Below are 19,370 nucleotides of genomic sequence, written 5' to 3'. Positions count from 1 at the left end.
GGCAAAATACTATTTGTGAACTTTCTTTTCTTTCCTTTGACAGAATGAAATATCAGATTCATAATGTCTGAAAGTCTATAAAGGTAATTGATTTTCACAGAAATAAATAACAGTAGAGTTTCCAGTTCTTCAAGCATTTCTGCATCCATATTCATCAAATGGAACAACTGTGAAACAGAATGGCTACTACTACCCCAGAATGGGACTATGGTCACTAACCAAATGGATGATGAGATGCCATTCTTCAAAGAGCATGTTTGTCTGAGAACAAGATTGAAGTCTAATTATGTGCTGCAGAGGTTCCTGATCAGACTAACTGAATCTCATTTACCCCCCTAGAGGTGGCTCAACCACTTCTGACACCCCTGGTAAGCCCTGAGAAACATGACCTTGAGTTGTTCTGGGTGCTCAAGAGTACCTCCAATGATGTAAAATTATCTGCAGAATCTTTAAGCTTCTCTTTGGTGTCTGAAGTTATCATCTTCAAACTACACGCCTTTATTTTTCAAAAGCATACAGAGTTTTTTTAAAAAAAAAAGTTAAACTGAAAAACAGCTTCTGTGCACCCCCTTTACTAGTGACAGACATTTATCTTTGTATAGCATGGTCTCTTTGTGCATAGACAAATTAATCAGGATGTGTCTGGATACATAACCAACTTCCTTTTGCAAGGCATGTGTAGCACATGCTCAGAGGAATAGTTCTTGATATATATGCTTTGCAGATGTGCAGAATCCTGTCACTGTGTGGAAACATATACAGACACATAATAAACTTCCTTTGCACATGTCTGCTGTCATTGTGAGGGTACATCTCTACCCAGTTGCAGACCTGTAGTTAAACCTTTGCACACAGGATTTTAAAAGTTTTTTACTAGCTTTTATTATCCTTCAGAAAAGCTCAAAATAGGGTATGTTGTTACAGCCATTTCTGCATTACTTGCTGGTGTTTTGGAGGGTGTATGTACATCCATCTATTTGTATCTATGTGTGTTTCTAGTGTGTTTGCAAAAATAGATGTATTTAACTTTCAAAAAAGCAGGCTATGGTTTTAAAAGTTTTTTTCTCTGCATTTAAGGTGCTGATTTTAAAAAACTCAACAAAAGTATAACTTTATTTTAGGACCTTTTATTTTATGTGATAAATTTTATTTTATTTTATTATAAGGCTTTTTAAATTGTAAACGTTCTTAAAATAGGGTTTGCTTCAAAATATAGTTTTTCAACAGAGTCTTCCCTGATGGGATTAGGCAATATATCATATCCAATTGAATTTGTGACTAGATGACATCTGCGCTATGTGGATTTTGATTGTCTACTTTGATGATAACGCTTATTAGAACTACTGATAAGCTCCCATGATTTCTTAATATACACCAGTCTTTCTCAACCTTGGCAACTTTAAGACATGTGGTAAACTTTAAGACATGTGGATTTCAACTCCCAGAATTCTGGGAGTTGAAGTCCACACATCTTAAAGTTGTCAAGGTTGAGAAACACTGGTATGCAGTATAACTACTATCAGCTAATTTATTCACTCCTACTATAAACTAATTGTTCACAGGGCCTACAGTACACAGTAGTTCAGCACGACAGTCAAGGACTTTTTGATGATGCACAATTATGAGAGGTTACCATTTCTATTTTATTTAAAAATAGAAATTTTGTTATTTCACTCCTAATGTTGCTTCAAATTATGTAAACATCAGCTCGGAACATTTTCAGATGAAGAAAAAGAAACAGATTAAATCAGTAACAACCATTGATGAGGGAATACTTAGAATCCTGATGAATACAAATGACTCATGAAGGTTAATGAGGTTCAACATGAGATTAAAAGAATAGAATGAATGTATTTGGTATGTACAGAACATTCTCCAATTTGTCCAGATAACTTTTTAAAGGTATATTAGTGCAAGCTAAATTAACTTTTTTATTGTCAAGTTTAAAATATCTCTTTCTTCCCCAATTAACTATATCCCATAGTCCTTTTGTATCATTCAAAAAAAGTTCACACAATAAAGTAGAGAAAAGTGAATATCTCATCAGAAATATCAGTCTTTGTTTTTTATGAAGAAAAATACAGACTTTAACCAAAACGTACAATTGCCTGAAGATTTTTCTGCAGGGCTTTAAGAAAGTTTGCATCCAGTCTAGCCTGTGCATGCATCTTGATTTTACTACTGTTACTATGCCTTTTCTTCCAGGGATTTACATCAACATATATGATCCCTTATCTTAACTATATTTCAGAGTGTAGTCGGCTAAGACAACGTAGGCTTGCCCAATCTTATTATATTTCAGAATTGCATAAACGGCAAAATTGGGAATGACCTGGGCTGAATATTCCCAGCCTGCTAAAAACTCTGTAACAAGATCAGCCCAATTCTCATTAGCGATCTTGAACAAACTGCAAACAGACAATCAATCATGGCTGCTTCTGACTAGAACAAGCTGAGAGATCTAGCCCACAGAATCCTGTGAATCTCAATTTTAAATTCCAACAGCTTGAGAACTTTGAATATCACACAAAATAAATTGATCAAGCCCTTCTGAGGCAGATAGATCCTATATTTTCCCAATCATCCATACAGCAAATTTGCTCATCTTGCTCAACTCCATCTGGAAAAAGCAAAGAGCAATGTTATGCTTGCATATGGACATGGTACTATAAAGATCAGATTTGATGGGATGCTGTTTTACTACTGTAGTTTTCAAGTTCACAGCCTTTTGTGGCTTAATGTTGCATCAAGAGTGAAGTTATCCTCAAAGGATAATAGCAGGAAGCAAAATGTGAATTACATAATTAGTTCTTATGGTTCAGGGGTCTAGGTCTATGGATTTAAAATTTACAAAAGAGCAGGCTCTCTTAGCTATCTACTATGAATATTTTTATCATCAAATTGTACAGTACAATTCCCAGAAATTCTTTGGGGTTGCACATGTAAAAAGTGATCAGATCCCAAATTACATTCTTAAAAAGAAAAGTTGTTTTCCTCTCATAAAGTAGCTTATTTGACACTCTTGTTAGACTGAGATGCCACTAGATAAAATAGAAAGTGGAACAGGTTATTTCAGCTAGTAACCTTTCTTGTTAAGTCTTCAAATGTTTGAGGAAATGTGAACATTTTATCACACTCAATTTTATTCCTTTGATGGGAAGCAAGAGGATTTTAAGCAATTAGCATGTTGTATCTTAACTGCATTCCTATTTGCTTGACTATTTATTTTACAGATGTCTTTATTAGAATTGTATTCAACAGAATTTACTGTTAAAACCTGTCTTCGGAGGAAGTTATAGCTTCCAATACAATTGTGATTACAAGATTATAAAGGAAATTATATATTACTTTCATATGCTAGTTTCTTATATCGTTCAAATGTTTTACTGAAAACCCTTCATCATAAAATAGCTCTGACCAAATACATGCTTAAAATTATAGTCAAAATTTAGTAATTTTATAATAAGTATAGCATGAATATTGTAAGAGATTCATACTAATTAAAAATCATAGTAAGAAATCAAAACAGCAATCATCTCAACTTATGTACAGTTTTGGTCATGTCTTCTAAAATAATGTATCCTCTATATCAATTGAATAAAGCAACAAATCTATTTTGGAATTTGAAACATTGTTTTCAAATGTATGAATGACCAACGGGTTACCCATTCAAGGACTATTGCTAGAATCAATGTTTACAAAAAATGACACATTGTAAACAGTTTTGTTTTCTAGAACAAAACTGAAAATAAAGATTACATATGTTGCAAAAAGAATAATCCCTTAAATGGTGGCAGACTGCTATGTCATTTTATTGTTAAATGCAAATATGGTGTCAAATAATAATATACATTTATCATTTAATATTGAGTCAATTAGCTACCAGTCTATTGTTAAATTCTGCATTTGGGTTAACATCCATCCCGTGGTTGGGAATTCAAAGCCATTTCCAGGCTCTAAAATCTTTTTGTGACTCGCATCACGCTGGCATCTCTCCACTGAAACTCAGCAACAAAGAGTTACCCTACAAAGTAACAATTCTCTATTTTTCCATTTTCAGACAAAGCAGCATGCAAATATTCCAATTGGCCTTATGGTCATAAAACAATTATAAAACAACCTTCCCAACCTGACCCCATCCATTTGCCTGAAATGATGATGTCCCACTCCCAGCAACAGCCCACTGCCCCTCCCCCCATTTTTAAAATATTGTGGCACCAACCTCTGGTCTATACAAATGATGCTAGCCAACACAATCTCACTGATCATCAGCCTACTCCAAATTAGGCAACTTTTCCTTTCAAATCAGCTCAAGAAAGGGGCACAGTCTGGGCAAAAGAGAGGAAGTCAATGAGAGTCTTATCATTGCTTTTTGTTGGTCCATTCCAGCGTAACAGATGATGTTGTCACTCTCAGCTGATTCTCTCAGGTTTTTTTAGTTAATCTTGCTCGTATTCAAAAGAAATTGCTCACAGTTGCCAGGAAAAGCAAGTTAATTTTCTGCACATGTGGCTCGACAAACAGGAAACTGTTCTGTCGGTACATATTTTCTACAGAATTGTAGTCATTCCAAACTGTGTTAGACATTTTTTAATCTTGACTTCAGGTCACTGCTATTCAGAGGCTTGACCAATACTGGGTCAAAACTAATCCTGCCACATGTATCGACTGGCTAAACGTATGTCTTAAAACTGTAGTTATTAGATAATGGAAGAATTATGTCTTTATGGTTAACAGTTTGGTAATTCTAGACATGCACCCAGCAAGAGGTAAGTTATACTTACAGCCACTGTGACAAAAGTAAAGTTTCCCTTAAGCCATGCTCAACTAGTGACTACTTGGACATATCCATTCTTTCTTATCAATAATATAGAACTGATTTCCCATTGCCTTTTTCCAGGGTGTTTTTATTTTATTTTTTTTATTTCCCAGTCTAGTCTACTGCCCCATATAGCCTCCCATTCAAGTACTAACTAGAGCTGACCTTACTCCACTTGTTCAAGATCAGATGGATGCTGTGTCAGCTATACTTTTCACAAATAAAAGCCTTCATATTTGGCATTCTTGGGGATGACTACTTTCATTACAGGTGGAAATGACAGTCTTGCAATGACGTAAGACTATGTACCATGCTACTCAAAACTGTAACAAGACTACAGAATGAATGTTGCTCAGTATTACTACTTGCCCTGCCCTCTAAATTCCCTAGCGATATCAAAGTAAGTAACATGGTGAAGGAAAGAAGACGAAGCTAATACCTAACATGCTGGTTTCATGTACAGGATTTTTTCTGTTTGATTCTTCACAAGGGAAGCATCGATACATCTGAACTCTAATCTGCAGCTCTCACCTGATGATGTTTGTGAGGCCAAGCTTTAGTACACATATCTCCCACAAAAGGGCATTTGAAAAGTAAAAGTCCCTAAGGTTATAATGTAAGAAAAAGTTTACCTCCATTTGCATTCCAAGCTGCATTTTCTCTTTGTCTTTGCGCTCAACGCATCGCTTCAGCTCCTCTATCTCTGACATTACAGCACTGTGGTTTAATTGTGCTCTTAATTCCCAGATCTGTTTCTCCATCTCTTGCCTCTCTGGATCAGACCTCTCAACAACTGGAACATATGATACAATTTAGGATCAGACCAAACCAAAAGGGGAAAAAAAGGGGCTACTTCTAAGCACAATTTTTCTGTGGAGCAGTATAGTTAACTGAACATTTAAACATATGCTTAGACATATGTGTGTCTGTACTCCATCAACTTGATTTCCTTTTAGTTCCATGCTGTTGCCTCCTTTGAATGGCATATTGTAGCATAATGGAAAAACCAATTAGGGACACTGCAGATGGAGGAGTTGCCTTCCCTCAGAAACCATCTCTAACTCCAGGATAACAACTAGCTTTTTAAATATTCACATTCACCTACCTCTAAGCCAGGAGGTAAGAGAAAGAGGCAGTACACTACCAAAGTACAGGGCCTAGAACACATTCCTGCTCTCCTTCTCTCTGGGTGGAGACAGCTCCAGAGACATGTCCCCAAGGAGAACATCTAACTCTCAAAGAGGTGTTAGAGTGGAGAGGCTGAATGAGAAAGAGCAACCTTTTATTTATTGAGGATCCCTTTAGTTTTTTCCATAGCTTCTTCTTTGAGATCAAATCAAAGAGTCATCTGAAATCAACAAAGGATGCAAAAAGGAAGCCTCTGGGCTGAGAGGAATATTTTTTTTTGCTAGACAGCAAAGGATCAGACAGTGGTCCAGAGTTGATTGGCCCCTCTAAAGCTGGCCTGCTCCTCAGTGAGAATGTTTTCGTTTTTGACCCAAGCCAGTAATTTTAGATAGAAATATTTAACATATGGTGTGAAAGGAGAGGCTGGCAGCACCTGCGTGCTCCTCCCTTCTCAGTGCCAGGATGGCATAGCTGCCAAGCTGCAATTTTGGACAGATGGGGGAGGAGGGGAGAAGACAAGATGTCTACCTGGGAGCTCTGCAGCTGCAGGCCTCATGAGGAGCCGACATGACAAACAGAAGCCCCAAAGCCCTACTATGAAGGAGACAACAGGAAAGGAAGTAGTAGCTGTGGCACCCGGGTTGTGTAGGGCCTCTTTCTTTCTTTCCTCAGCCCTGACATGAGGCCCCCTTTCCCCTTAGCCGGAGCCAGCCTTTGGAGGAGGAGAAAAGGAAAGAGGCCCAGCCAGAAACACCCAGCAGAAAAGGCAAAGAAGCAGAAATAGAAAAAGGGACCAAAAAGGTAAAGGACCGATTGAACTCTGTAGAAAAGGAGTAAAGATGTAGAAAGAGTAACAGTGCATATAGAGTTTAATACAAAAGAAATATAAAGGTCAGCAATACAGAAATATATAATAGATATATAGAACAGAGGAAGATAAATAGGATTTTAAAGATATAGTACAGATAAACAGCCTACAGAAAATAGATGGTGGAAATACAATATAGCTTTAGTACAAGGAACACTGATTTAGGAATAGGATATTAGTAAAAGATAAGGGTAATAGGAATAAGGCATGGATGTAGATAGAACACTAGTAATAAGATATTAGTTTTCTAAAATAGCTGAAGGCATTTGTAATTTACAATCCCCTTTTTGTATGCTTTTCTTGTTTTGTAAAATAAAAGTCTACCCCAGCTATGAAGGGAGATACAAAAACAAATCAACTGTCCCAGTTTCTAGCACTTTTGTGTTCAGTCTGAGTCAATATGATTATCTGCAGCTCAAAAAAGATCCCACAACGTATAGCTTGATGATTGTATTAAGCAAATGTATGGGTCCATGGTTGGCAGGGTCTGGACTATTTCCTTTGTTTTGTATAAAAAGAGATGATAGTAGTATAGTTCCAATCAATATAAAAACGTGCTGAACTGTTAATATGGGTAAATAAGGCAACCAGCACTGGAGCCCACCAACCCTTGTTCTCCCTTAGTAATTCTAGGGGGTAAAATTTCCTCCCAGAGCTCTTTCAGGTTTTAGCTGCATAAGGACCTTGACCTCAAATGTAGACATGGGAAGTCAGTCAGGAAGAACACTTCAAGAGTCAGTCACAAATGGATTATCTAGTGATTCCATTGTGAAAATATTCTGGCAATAGTTTTCCCATGCCTCTCTGGGTATTTGGCAGATTAGACTAGAGCCTCTATCATTAAAAGTGCCAGAACCAAGCATGGTTCTTAAGCTTAGCAGCCGGAATTAAATTCCCCACCTGACTGGGACAATCATAGTCAAAGTCCAGTTTGAGCAGAACTGAGTGACTTTATCTTCAGATGCCTAGAATAATCCTCACAGCAGTCCTAAATATTTAGGGATCCAACTATACTGATCTGTTCAGTGCCAAGTGAAACAAAGGCTAAAATCTACCAAGCATAATTGATTTTTTACTTCTGTATGAAATCACAGAATGTAACCATATTACTCTTTCTGACATGAATGGCAAACAGAGGGTTGCTTGAGTCCCTCCCATAACTCATCATATACTTTTACTTGCCTCTCAGCTTCTACTAGATTCATACAACAGGAGGAGCACATAGAGTACACACACTAGTAGGTCTCACAATCCTTCAGCAACCTATAAGAAATCAGCACTTTCCACTTCAGTTCTGCTCTCAGAAAGTTATGCAATACATTTTCCATAAGTTAAATTGTGTCTTCTTTAACTACTCAGTAACTACTATTTTTTACATTTCAGTGTTATAGTTCCACAGCACCCTTGTGGAATGAATAATGAGTAGAAATAAGTTGAGATGGTGGGCATTTACACACACTTTTTTAAAAAATAGTTTTGGCTATCAGATGTGGGCTTACCATTTTTCATCTCTGCCTCTTGGCAAAATGTGGGTCACTGTTCCAAGTACTAAGTCCTTCTGTTCACAATAATGGGTACTAAAGGTAGTAGGAAAAGTCATACCTCTTTGCTTCCTCCTGTCATCCCGCTGCTCATCTAGATGGCTTCGGGGATGCTTAGCAACCTGAGATATTTGATGCTGCAGAGTCAAACGGTCCTCTTCCGCTCTAAGGAGTTGGGAACGGAGATCCTCAATCTAACACACACACATACATATACACAGACAAGTGCCAGCTTTTTAAACAAGCTAGAAAGTAATTTCAATCAAATCTGGAATTGTATCTTCATTAAATCTTTAAAGGATACAAGGGCAGAAGCAAAATGAGACTCTTATCCATTATCCTTGAAGTATAATTTGTAATAAACCAAATACATGCAATATACAGTCAATATCTTCCATATGCCATGGTGTTGTTAGAAATTGAATTCTGCTGTCCCTATGGCATCTGATTTGGAATATAAGAGAAGCAAATGGTAAAGAGCATGAATAAGGAAAGGAAAGGAAAGGAAAGGAAAGGAAAGGAAAGGAAAGGAAAGGAAAGGAAAGGAAAGGAAAGGAAAGGAAAGGAAAGGAAAGGAAAGGAAAGGAAAGGAAAGGAAAGGAAAGGAAAGGAAAGGAAAGGAAAGGAAAGGAAAGGAAAGGAAAGGAAAGATTTATTGTATGTTTGTGAAACTAAGAAAAAGGGGATGGATGTAAGAGATCTGAATGAAGATGGTATGACCTTATTGAGTGGACTTGAATGTATTTGTGAAAGCGAATGTATAGGTTTAATTATGACTGAAAGGGCTAAAATGTATGTCAGAAAGTATGATTTCATATCATTCAGATTGTTCTGGTACATATGAAAGTAGAAACTCATAGATTGGTAATAATTGTATGTTTATGTTCCAGGTAAGAGTAATCATGGAAAAATAGATGAGTTTGGGGAAAAATTACACCACAGTCTGAATGAATGAAATACAGAGGACAAAGTTGTTGTGCTAGGTGACATGAATGCATGGGTGGGGACAAGATGAAAGAGTACAGAAAAAGTTCCTAGGTCAGAGACCCAAGAACAAATGAGAATGAAGATTGCTTAGAAAATTACAATTTGTTTTAAATATGCAATTTAAACTAAGTCAATATGTACACATAACAAAGAAATTAATATAAATCCAAAAGCATGACTGAGTTGATTGTTTATGACGACTGAAATAATTAGTGAAGGATTCAAGGAGGATGAGATATTCTGAATGTGAGACAGCCCATTATTAGGTGGTGGCAAGAATGGAACTTGGGGAAAAAGTAGACATGGAAGAAAAGGAAAGACATGAAAAAACATGTCCCTGTTGCACGGAATGTTTTTAAATGAAGTAAGAAGAAGTGTGGTTCTGCCAATTTTGATATATGGAAGTGACTTTTGGGTATCTCAGGAGAAAAGAAACATCTGAATACAGTGGGAATGGAGTACTATGTGTGGTAAACCAAGAAGAGATAGGATCAAAAAGAACGGACAGATGAATAATGATAAATGTGGACAAAATACACAAGTAAGTGGTAGTATGAAAGAAGAATACTGACATGGCTTGGTTATACAGAGAAAATGAGGATCAAATTGCAAAACAAATATGTGAAGAAAGAGTGAATGGTTTGAGAGAAAAGTCACGATTGGGTGGAACTGAGGAGATTCTCAAAATCTTCTGTTTAAAGAACAAAAGGCAATGTATGAATCAGTGTATGGATGTGGTGGAAGCAAGGATGATTTACAAAGATAGAAAAGTACGGAGAGACATAACAATTTTTTTTGTCTTTTGTTATTATCTTATCTCCTGCCATTAATTTATTTTGCTCATCATTTCTCACTCTTTTTCTGCATTTTGCATAAATATTTTGCATATTCCTAAAAATGAATAGCATGATGGGGATATATGAATATATGCTTGTAATGCAGGCACGCTTCAGCTACAGGAAAATATGTTCAGGACCAAACATATGGAAGTCCTTGACTGGATCTTTCAGTTTTGTATATTATACTGAAATAAGTCTGCTGCAAAGTTGCAAATTTGTTCAAAGTATTGGTGTGATTGACACTTTCTGCTCTATACCATTTTCCTAATCAAAATAATTCTCACCTAGCTACTGTTTTCCTTGCAGGTGGAAAATGCACATCAAATTGTTATATATCTAACAGTGATTATGTTTATAAGCACAATACACAAGTTTTTGAATGGAAAAATGGAGGGGGAGGTTTAGTTGTATTTCTGGAAAAAAAATGATATTGTTAGACACCAAAAAAGAGATTAGGTACAATAAGCAATTCATTTTCAAATTGTAATTTCCATGTGTGAAATGAAGCAAAGTATAGCAGCTTCACCACAGATTAGAAAAAATGTCCAATCAGTTAATTTATTTAATCATAAGACAGGGATTTTTTCCACTCTTTCAAAACATATCAGAACATGTATGTTAGGAAGCCTGAAGTTTTAAATTAGCACAATAAATGAATGTATCTTGAGCAATAAATAAAAACTTCAGTCTGTATTATTCATTATGCTACTTTATTTTCAACCTCATTAAAATTTACATTAAATATGGTAATCTACCACTTATATAACAGATACTGTGAATGAGTTTGGGAAAATGCAAGAAAAACCAAACTAAAAACTGAAGCCAATAAAGTCTATGAAAGCATTTATATGATCTGAGACAGCCAACCTTTCTTAAAACACAGCTTGTTTTAACAGAATCAGTTAGAGCAAAGACAAATTGAAATGTAGAATAACTCCAGGAAATAAATGCTTTGAACTGCAGCAAACTAAAGTATAAGAAAAGTGTTTAAATATGCAAATGAATCATGCACTGGTATCTTGTATGATAGTTTTCTACTATCCTGTATGAAAGAGTTCCTTCTCCACTCTATTCTAGTCCAAAATAGTACAGTGGAAATCTACTAAACATGGAGCACAGACAGCTGGTTCAAATCCCCATGTAGTCGTGAAACCAGCTTGGTTATCTCAAATCAAATGCTCCCTCCTTCTAAAGTGACCCATGCTGTAGGAAGGGCTAGATACAAAATGTAAAACAATCAACTCAATCCCTCTTTCTTAAAATAACTGGAGAACATCTTTAGTAGGTAAATGCCACCTCACAAGACGAAACAAGACCACCATCTTCTGTTATATTTCTCCAGGCTTTTTTGACAGGATAACTTCATATTAAATTCTGTAATCTAACCTAATACACAGGATTCTGAACTTTTTCTTATCATATCTCCTTCCAACTGTCTGCTGAGATAGCTGGTAGCAGATTTCATGAAACCCAAATATAGCCTACTGTTATATTTTCACAGAGGAAAGCAGTTACCTGCTGGAGAAGAACTTCTCTACTACTTTCTGAATGATCCAGTTTCCTCCGGGAATGCTCCAAAACCTGTTCAAGCTTATTAGAAAAAGAAACAATTTCACTGCTAGTAATGTTTGAATTATTTAGGTATGATACTTAATATACTCCAAAGTACTTTGAAAACTTATTTCTTATGCAATGCTACATTCAATTGAAAAATGCCTTTTATCTCAGTGGTATTTTAAAGCAAATGATTTACAGATACTTGCATTTACTTTTTTTTAAATGCTATTGCATAAATAAGCTGCTAATGCATCCTTCTTCTAATGATTTTAATGCATTTTTAAAGGTGGTTTATTTCCTAGAAATCTCCTACATTTCTGCCGGGTGGGAGTGTAGGGTAGAAACAGCCAAAATTTCAACCCAGAATAGAAAAGAACATTGCATATATCTACCAACAATACAAAACAGAAAGAAAGTGCAGTGTTCTTACAAAATTACGGATATTAAAAAAAAAAATTGTTTGAGTTTGTTAGGATTGATTTTCTATGATTTTCAAGGCACAATTCAAGATGCTGAAGCTGAAGCCCTGAATATCTTGGATCATACTGTAACCATTAAGAACAAAACGTTCTCTTCCCAATATTCTCCTTTGAAGAGTGTCTGGAAATAACAGTTGGTACAACATGTGGCAGCCAGAATAATAGTGTTTGCTTTTTCTAACTATATCACTTATATTGCATTTAAACTGCTCTGGCTCACAGTTCATTTATAGATCCAGTGCAAAACACTATATATTACCAACCAGGATATCTCCCTTCCTCTTACATAAACCTGCCCATCAACTGCATTCATCTTCAGAGGCGCTACTCCAAATACCATTGCCCAAAGAGTTTGGCAGAAAGTTGAAACACAGTATTTTTCATGATGGCTGTTTGTAGTTCTCCCTAACAAGGATATTTGGTCTGTTTTCTTCCCCCAATTGTTTGCCACATTTTAATTCTTGCTTGAATTTCAATTTAAATAATTGAATTTCAATTATTTAAGTTCCCTGATTTTAATGATAATGTAACTGGCTTAAGCCAGACATAAGTTCAATTGATGTTCAAGTCATATGCAGTCTGCAGCCTACCCAACACAACTTAAGGAAGTTTCCTTGGATGAGGCCCAAAACAATGGAACCTCCTTTATTTGGAGGTATAGATAACTATCAACTTTGTTCTACTTGTACCACATTCAAAGCCTCTCACTATAGACAACAAACCAAGTTTTTAAAATTTGCAATATTTAAGATTGAAAAACCAATGAGAAAAGAAATATCTTTCTTTTGTTCTGTTTAAGGTGCCATTCACAAAGAATTTTGTGAAATAGATTTGAGAGACAATTTCATCCCGAAGCCCAATTTCTGGGTTCAAATCCCCCTTATGAGCAGAATCACATGAGGACGTGGGGGGGACAAACAGCAAGATCCACCATAATTCTGACTACGCTTCATTAGCTGATTGGTGAATATATGCCAGGGGATAATTCTTCTACTTGGAAAGATCTCCCCATGTAATTTAGAATTATGATCATCCAGAGTTCTATGGGGAGCTTACATTAGTAGAACAGATGCTCCATGACAGCATTTGCAGCAAATGCATACTATCATCATCAGGCTGCCCACATGGCTTGACATTCCAACATGCACAAAAATGCCTTCCATACACTAAACCAGCATATGATGGGGAAAGGTTCCAGATCAGTTTCCCTTTCTATATTTTGTCATCTTAATATGAAAGGCATGAACCACAACTCTCTGCCTGCTGTCAGCTGGGAAAAACTTCAAACCCTGTTTTTCTTAATCATACAGGGAAAAGACACTACAAGACACCATATCACTATGGTTAAATTTTTAAATCTTACTTTGCTTTTTTCATCTTCCATTTTTGCAATTTTATTTTTCAAGACAATCTCTGCTTCATTAGCTTTAGCATCTTGTTGCTTTAAAGCCTTGAAAGAAAAAGAGAAAGAATGTGAGGTTTGGGGGACTAATTAATTTATAAATATGCTAAAAAATATTCAGTATTTTCTGTTATGTCTGATGATATCACATGAACTTTATATATATACACTGCATACTATTCACAGATAAAAGTTAACTCTGACATCTCCTAAACTGTAAATGTCTATGGTCCAAAACTGAGCTAAACTTTACTTAAGCTGAACACTTTTTTTTTTTTTTTAAATCAGAGAGCTACAATCCAGACCAAGCAAGAAAGGTTATATTTTAAAAGAGTTCAGAAGTCACTGATTTCCCATATACAGGTGGTCCTCATTTAACGATCACTCATTCAGCAACCATTAAAACTTATGACAGTGCTGAACGAGTAATAGTTACAACCGGACCTCATGCTTATGGCCATTGCCACATCTCGCAGTCACGTGATCACAATTTGCAACCTTTCCTGCCAGCTTCCCACAAGCAAAGTCAATGGGGAAGTTGGCAGGAAGTGGGAAGTCACAGTCATGTGACATCCTTGCTTAATGACCCATGCGGTCCTCATTTAATGACAGCAAACAGCACTGCCACCACTAAGCAGTGCAGTCATGTGGTTTTTTGACTTATGACCGTGTTGCTTATCTGTGGAGTCCTTGGGGTTCTCTGAGCTTGGTTCTTTTCTTGCAAACGTTTCATTACCCTGCTAGGTAACATCTTCAGTGCACTGGGTAGTGAATGAAGGGTAATGAAACATTTGCAAGAACCAAGCTCAGAAAACCCCAAGGACTCCACAGTTCAACCCTGAGCTACACATATTCACCTCTATTGGTGTTACTTATCAATGGAGTTTCCAATTCCAATTAGCATTGTTAAATGAGGACTACCTGTAATGTGTATCTTTGCCTTAAAAACAGCCTGTGCCTCATGCACATAACTACAATTCTTTGCAAAGAAGTATGAACTGCAGGGAATTAGGAATTGCAGGGAAGTTGTTTCCATCAGAGGATGCTAATTAAACTTAAACCAGGCAAAGAGGAGGTGTCACTTGATGCCTACCATAAGGACGTATCTGCGGCTCCATTTTTCTCTCATGAATCTTTTTGCAGGTAAAGCAGCTATAAATGCTTTAGCTTCAACAGAAACTCTGATCAGTTCCAACAGAACCCAAGACAGATGGAGCAGATAAAGTCACTAACTCTTTCTTTTTCAGCTATTTGTACATTCAAAATCATCCTTTTAATCCACGGCTCTTTTTTCCAAAACACAGAAGTGATAGATCTCCACATAGCTGATATTCCTGAGGAAAATACCAGGTGGGGAGATATATAATTTTGCCAATTGTGCGAAAGGTGTCCAACCCTGACATTCAGCTCTAAGCCACCTACCATTGTTATATACGCCACAGGGGAGAAGAACTACAAAATTGCCACATAATTTGTGGTTCTACTTCTTAGGTTTTTCAGATGTTTAGTCACAAAGCTTAAAAGTTTGGTGGGATAGAAAAACCATACCCAACCTGAAGAGCTGTACAAGTTCTTATAAAAACGTATTAAACCTTAATGTTCTTGGTGAATTACAAAGGAGGAAAACATGCAGGGTACCAATATAAGGTCTTCATATGCGACCCTGCTCCACCACACCTTTAATACTCACATATACAGGCTGAACTCAACAGAGGATTGAGTTTGTACTATTGTACAAAAATCCCAGGAATCCCAGGGCTTAGCACATTTGTTTCATACATGCAGATTCCAGCATAAGAGTTTAAATGGGTTGGATATTTTATAATACATTAAAAAATTAAGCTACTTGCATTCTATACTCAAATACCACAAAACAGTGACTTTGGGCCAGTCACTCTCACCTCTTCACAGAGTTGCTCTTTGGGGAAAAATTGGAGGATACAATTCCTTGAGCTCCTGAAGGACAGGTGAGATATAAATATAAACTACTAGTAACAAAAAACACATCTGGAGAAGTGAAGAGGGACATAGTATTACTTGCTTATATGTTATCTCCACTAATTAGTCTGAAAAGCACGTGCTTCCTTCAGAAAATAAATTAACTCTCAGAGATGTGCTGGCCCTTTCAAAAGCTTTCTTTTTTTGTTCCATGTGTCTTTTATGTGTCTGATTTTTATTTTATTTTATTGGTTTTAGAAAGCAAGCAAGTAAGCAAGAACAAGCCAACAAATAAAAATGAGGGGAAACCAAACAATAAAACAGATTTATGTTACATGAAGAAAATTATTTGGCCTAATTTTTAAACATATAATCAAACCTTAGGCACACAGAATATTGAACAGTTTTCCATTACATCTATAGACACCCAGTTCACGAAAAGAAAGCAAACACATATTGGCAATTCAAGATATTTCCTTCATATTTCCCTCAAAAAAGGAGCGTAATTAAACAAAACATTAAAAATATGCTAAAGCTTGATCTTGCTCAATGATGTAAGGACTATTAAAAAAAAAATTAACTATTTCTGCAGTAAAGAATTATCAGTGGGTCACTTCATCCTGATGGTCTTTGTTTACTTTTGAAATCTGTCACATCTGTTCCAAGTTGCTTTCAAGCTGAATAGTTCTTCTTTAAAATGAATTAGTCACCAGGCTTTTCAGCTCTCATTTTTTAATCCAAAATATCAAACTTCTGATTTAAATCCTCAATTTGATTCAAATTATCAAATTTTCTTTATCTGCATAAATTCAGTCACCTGCATATTATGGGAAAGGATTTTTAAAGTGGTAAAAAGCTCAGTTTGGTTTTCTTCTTTTGGGTCCACAGTACTTTCAGCCAAACCTGTTGGCTCTACTACCTGTGATAGAATTCCTAACAAACCTTGGGGACACAGAGGGGGCAACAAGAAAGTGAAAGGAGGAAACAGGGCCAATACAGAAGAGATTCCTGAGCCCAGGAGAAGGTGAAGCATGAGAAAGAAACTCAGAGTAATTCTGCCTTAATCATGCTAGGTATAAGTTTATATAAGGATAATTGCTTTGGCAGGTTTTCAGGATTCTGTTACATTGCCCTACCAGCAATAAAAATCTCTCAGGAAATCTGAGTGTTTTTGTTTCCTGAGCTTGCCAGCCTCATAGAGTATGACACCCCTTCAAGTGAAGGGGAGACTTTTGTTTTCTCTATCTTCTCAGTTTCAGACCCATGATTAATCAAATGCAGGAGTGTTGGCTAAATTACTGCTGGCCAGTTTTCTGTTGACCAGTTAGGCAAATGATAACTGATTAACTGAGGAGTGACTTGAAATCATAATTCAGCAAGTAACCATGTCACCCAGAAGTTTAAAATGCTTTTGTTGTCTATATTACTTCTAAACTGGCCAATCCAGAGCCTTGGTGGAAAGAATACACAAATCCTAGAACATTCCTCTGAAATCATAAACTAGATGATCTGTCTGTTCTATTGCTTTTCTGAACACAACCACAATGTCACTGTATTTTGCACCCTTGCTTGGACTCCTGAGTATATTTGGGAATGTTTAGAATGACTCACTGTTTACTTCATCTCTACAACTATTTTTAAACTATTCTTAAATTAAATTAAATTAAATTAAATTAAATTAAATTAAACCCTAACCCTAACTATTCTCTTTTTCAGGGTCAGAGCCCCCTGCACCTTCTTTTAAGCCACCCTACAACCACTTTCACCTAGAAGACCTGTTTTCCTGCACCTACAGAGACAAAGAAAACCTTTATGCCCCATTAAAGAGCACTTGCTGACTACTATATCACAGCTTCAGCTGTCAACATTATAATTCCTCATGATTCCTTGACAGAGCCACATCCTATATCTCTGTTGCAAGCTGTAAGCACACTTGTGTTTATGTTGAAGCAGGGAAAGCTGCTGAGATCCTAAGCAAATACAGATATTTATCCCCTTTTAAATATATTTTATATCAAAGATTTGTGGCTTCAATAGCTCCCCAACACTTCAGAAATAGCACACTGGTCATACTCATGGGTTATCTGTGGTTGGGAATTGGAGAGGAAGCATGGCCATCCTTGTCCTACTGGATCTCTTAGTGGTCTTCAATATTGTCAATCATAGTATCTTCTTGGTTGCTATGTGGGCACCATATTAATTAATTAATTAATTAATTTTATTTACATAGATTTAAAAATGCCCAACTCCCCATAACTCTGGGTCCTTTACACTATAAAAAAGCTAGAACAATAAAATGAAAGAAGTGATGTGCATCCAGAAAAAAAGAAGCACCATACAAAACAAATAACATTCTACAGGTGATCACCATCAGTTAGCTCTTCGAGGTAGACCAGACTTGAATACCAAAGTCATGAATACTAAACTTACTTTTATCATAGGGTTACAGTAACAGAATCTTGCAACTCTGGATGTGCCTCCCCCCTCCCAGCCTTTATCCTAAAGAGAACTAGGGAGGGTCAGGTCTGAAACACTTTCTCAAATTCCATTCCTGCTTTAGACTCAGATTTATCTTTTCTGACCATTGCTTTGATTGTGGCTCTTTTTCCTGTTCCTCAATGTTATTCTCACAGCCCACCCTACCCCAAGGCCTGGGAAAATAGTCAGATTTTTAATGGCTTCTGAAACATCACCAGGGTGGGAGCCATATAGATCTCTGGGGGGAATACCATTCCACAAGACAGGTGCTACAACTGAGGCGGCACGCTTCCAGGGCCCCACTCAATGACACTGTTTAATTAAGGGGACCTGAAATGTAACCACCAAATCTTACCAGACGTAGACATTACCAAAGATAGGCAGTCCCTCAGGTAACCAGGCTCTTTGCACGAAAGACTTTATAGGTGACAACCAGCACCTTGAACTACATCTACAAGCTAACTGGCAACCAGGGCGGCTTGCAGAGCAGTGGTTCACATGGGCATATGATGATAGTTCTGCTTCTTCCTGGGTATGTAGTGGTTGATGGGGGAGAGGTCTGGCCCTCAGGCACTCCATTATGTATTGACCCAGGGCTTAGTCCTTCATTCATTGTTTAACATCTACATGAAGCCACTAGGAAAAATCATCCACCCAGCTTTATAATTCCACTCTGGGCTGAATGGGAGTTGCGGCAGAAGTCCTGCCCTGACGCGTGGAGGCTATCAAGGTCTGGATGGGAAGAAATAGGCTCAGCCAAACAGGATGGAGTGGTGATTTATTCAGAAGCCTGTTAGCCTGGGTGGCACCAGTTTGGCTCTTACTGAAGAGCAGACTTGCAAAGCTGGATGCATGGCTCCTAAAGAAGCAGAGAGAGACTGTGGTCAGGAGAACCTTCACTGAGCTCTGGATGATACACCCATTGCAGACTTATTTAGAACATGAGGCACTGAAAATGATCATTCATTTCCTTGTCTTCTCCCACCTGGATCACTATAATTTGGCTAATATGGAATTGTCCTTTGAAGACCACCTGGAACTGGTACAAAATGCAGCAACCTTTGCGCCTCCTAGGCAGTGACACCTCTGCTGTATGAGCTGCATTGGCTGCCAGTTGTTACCAAGTGCAATTCAAGGTGCTGGATATTACCTATAAAGCCCTATATGGCTCAGAGCCTGAGTATCTACATGACCAACCATTACAAACAGATTCCACCCAGCCTGAACGAACAGAGAAAGTTTGTTGAGTATCCCTATCTACTATGGGGTGGAGTGGGGGATGGGAATTCTGTCAGCTCCCTTCCTCCCAGGCAAAGCAAGGGTAGCCATCACTC

General features: G+C 37.1%; 1 protein-coding gene across 1 annotated transcript in view; it reads right to left on the bottom strand.

Annotated features, from left to right (window-relative positions):
• The window catches only part of CEP128 (centrosomal protein 128), a 198,922-nt gene that overhangs the window by 150,847 nt on the left and 28,705 nt on the right, over positions 1-19,370 (bottom strand). The window contains exons 9-12 of the mRNA XM_088145261.1: positions 13,582-13,668; positions 11,698-11,772; positions 8,418-8,550; positions 5,452-5,612 (exon numbers count right to left, since the gene is read on the bottom strand). Coding sequence (XP_088001387.1) covers positions 5,452-5,612; positions 8,418-8,550; positions 11,698-11,772; positions 13,582-13,668 — 456 coding nt within the window. The remainder of the gene's footprint in view (positions 1-5,451; positions 5,613-8,417; positions 8,551-11,697; positions 11,773-13,581; positions 13,669-19,370) is intronic.

The sequence above is a fragment of the Python bivittatus genome, unplaced genomic scaffold (genome assembly GCF_059951505.1).
Source record: "Python bivittatus isolate LINGU-HERP-01145 unplaced genomic scaffold, Pbiv_v1 ctg000480_np1212, whole genome shotgun sequence".
In the NCBI taxonomy this organism is placed as follows: domain Eukaryota; kingdom Metazoa; phylum Chordata; class Lepidosauria; order Squamata; family Pythonidae; genus Python; species Python bivittatus.
This window is presented reverse-complemented; position numbering and strand designations above follow the sequence as displayed.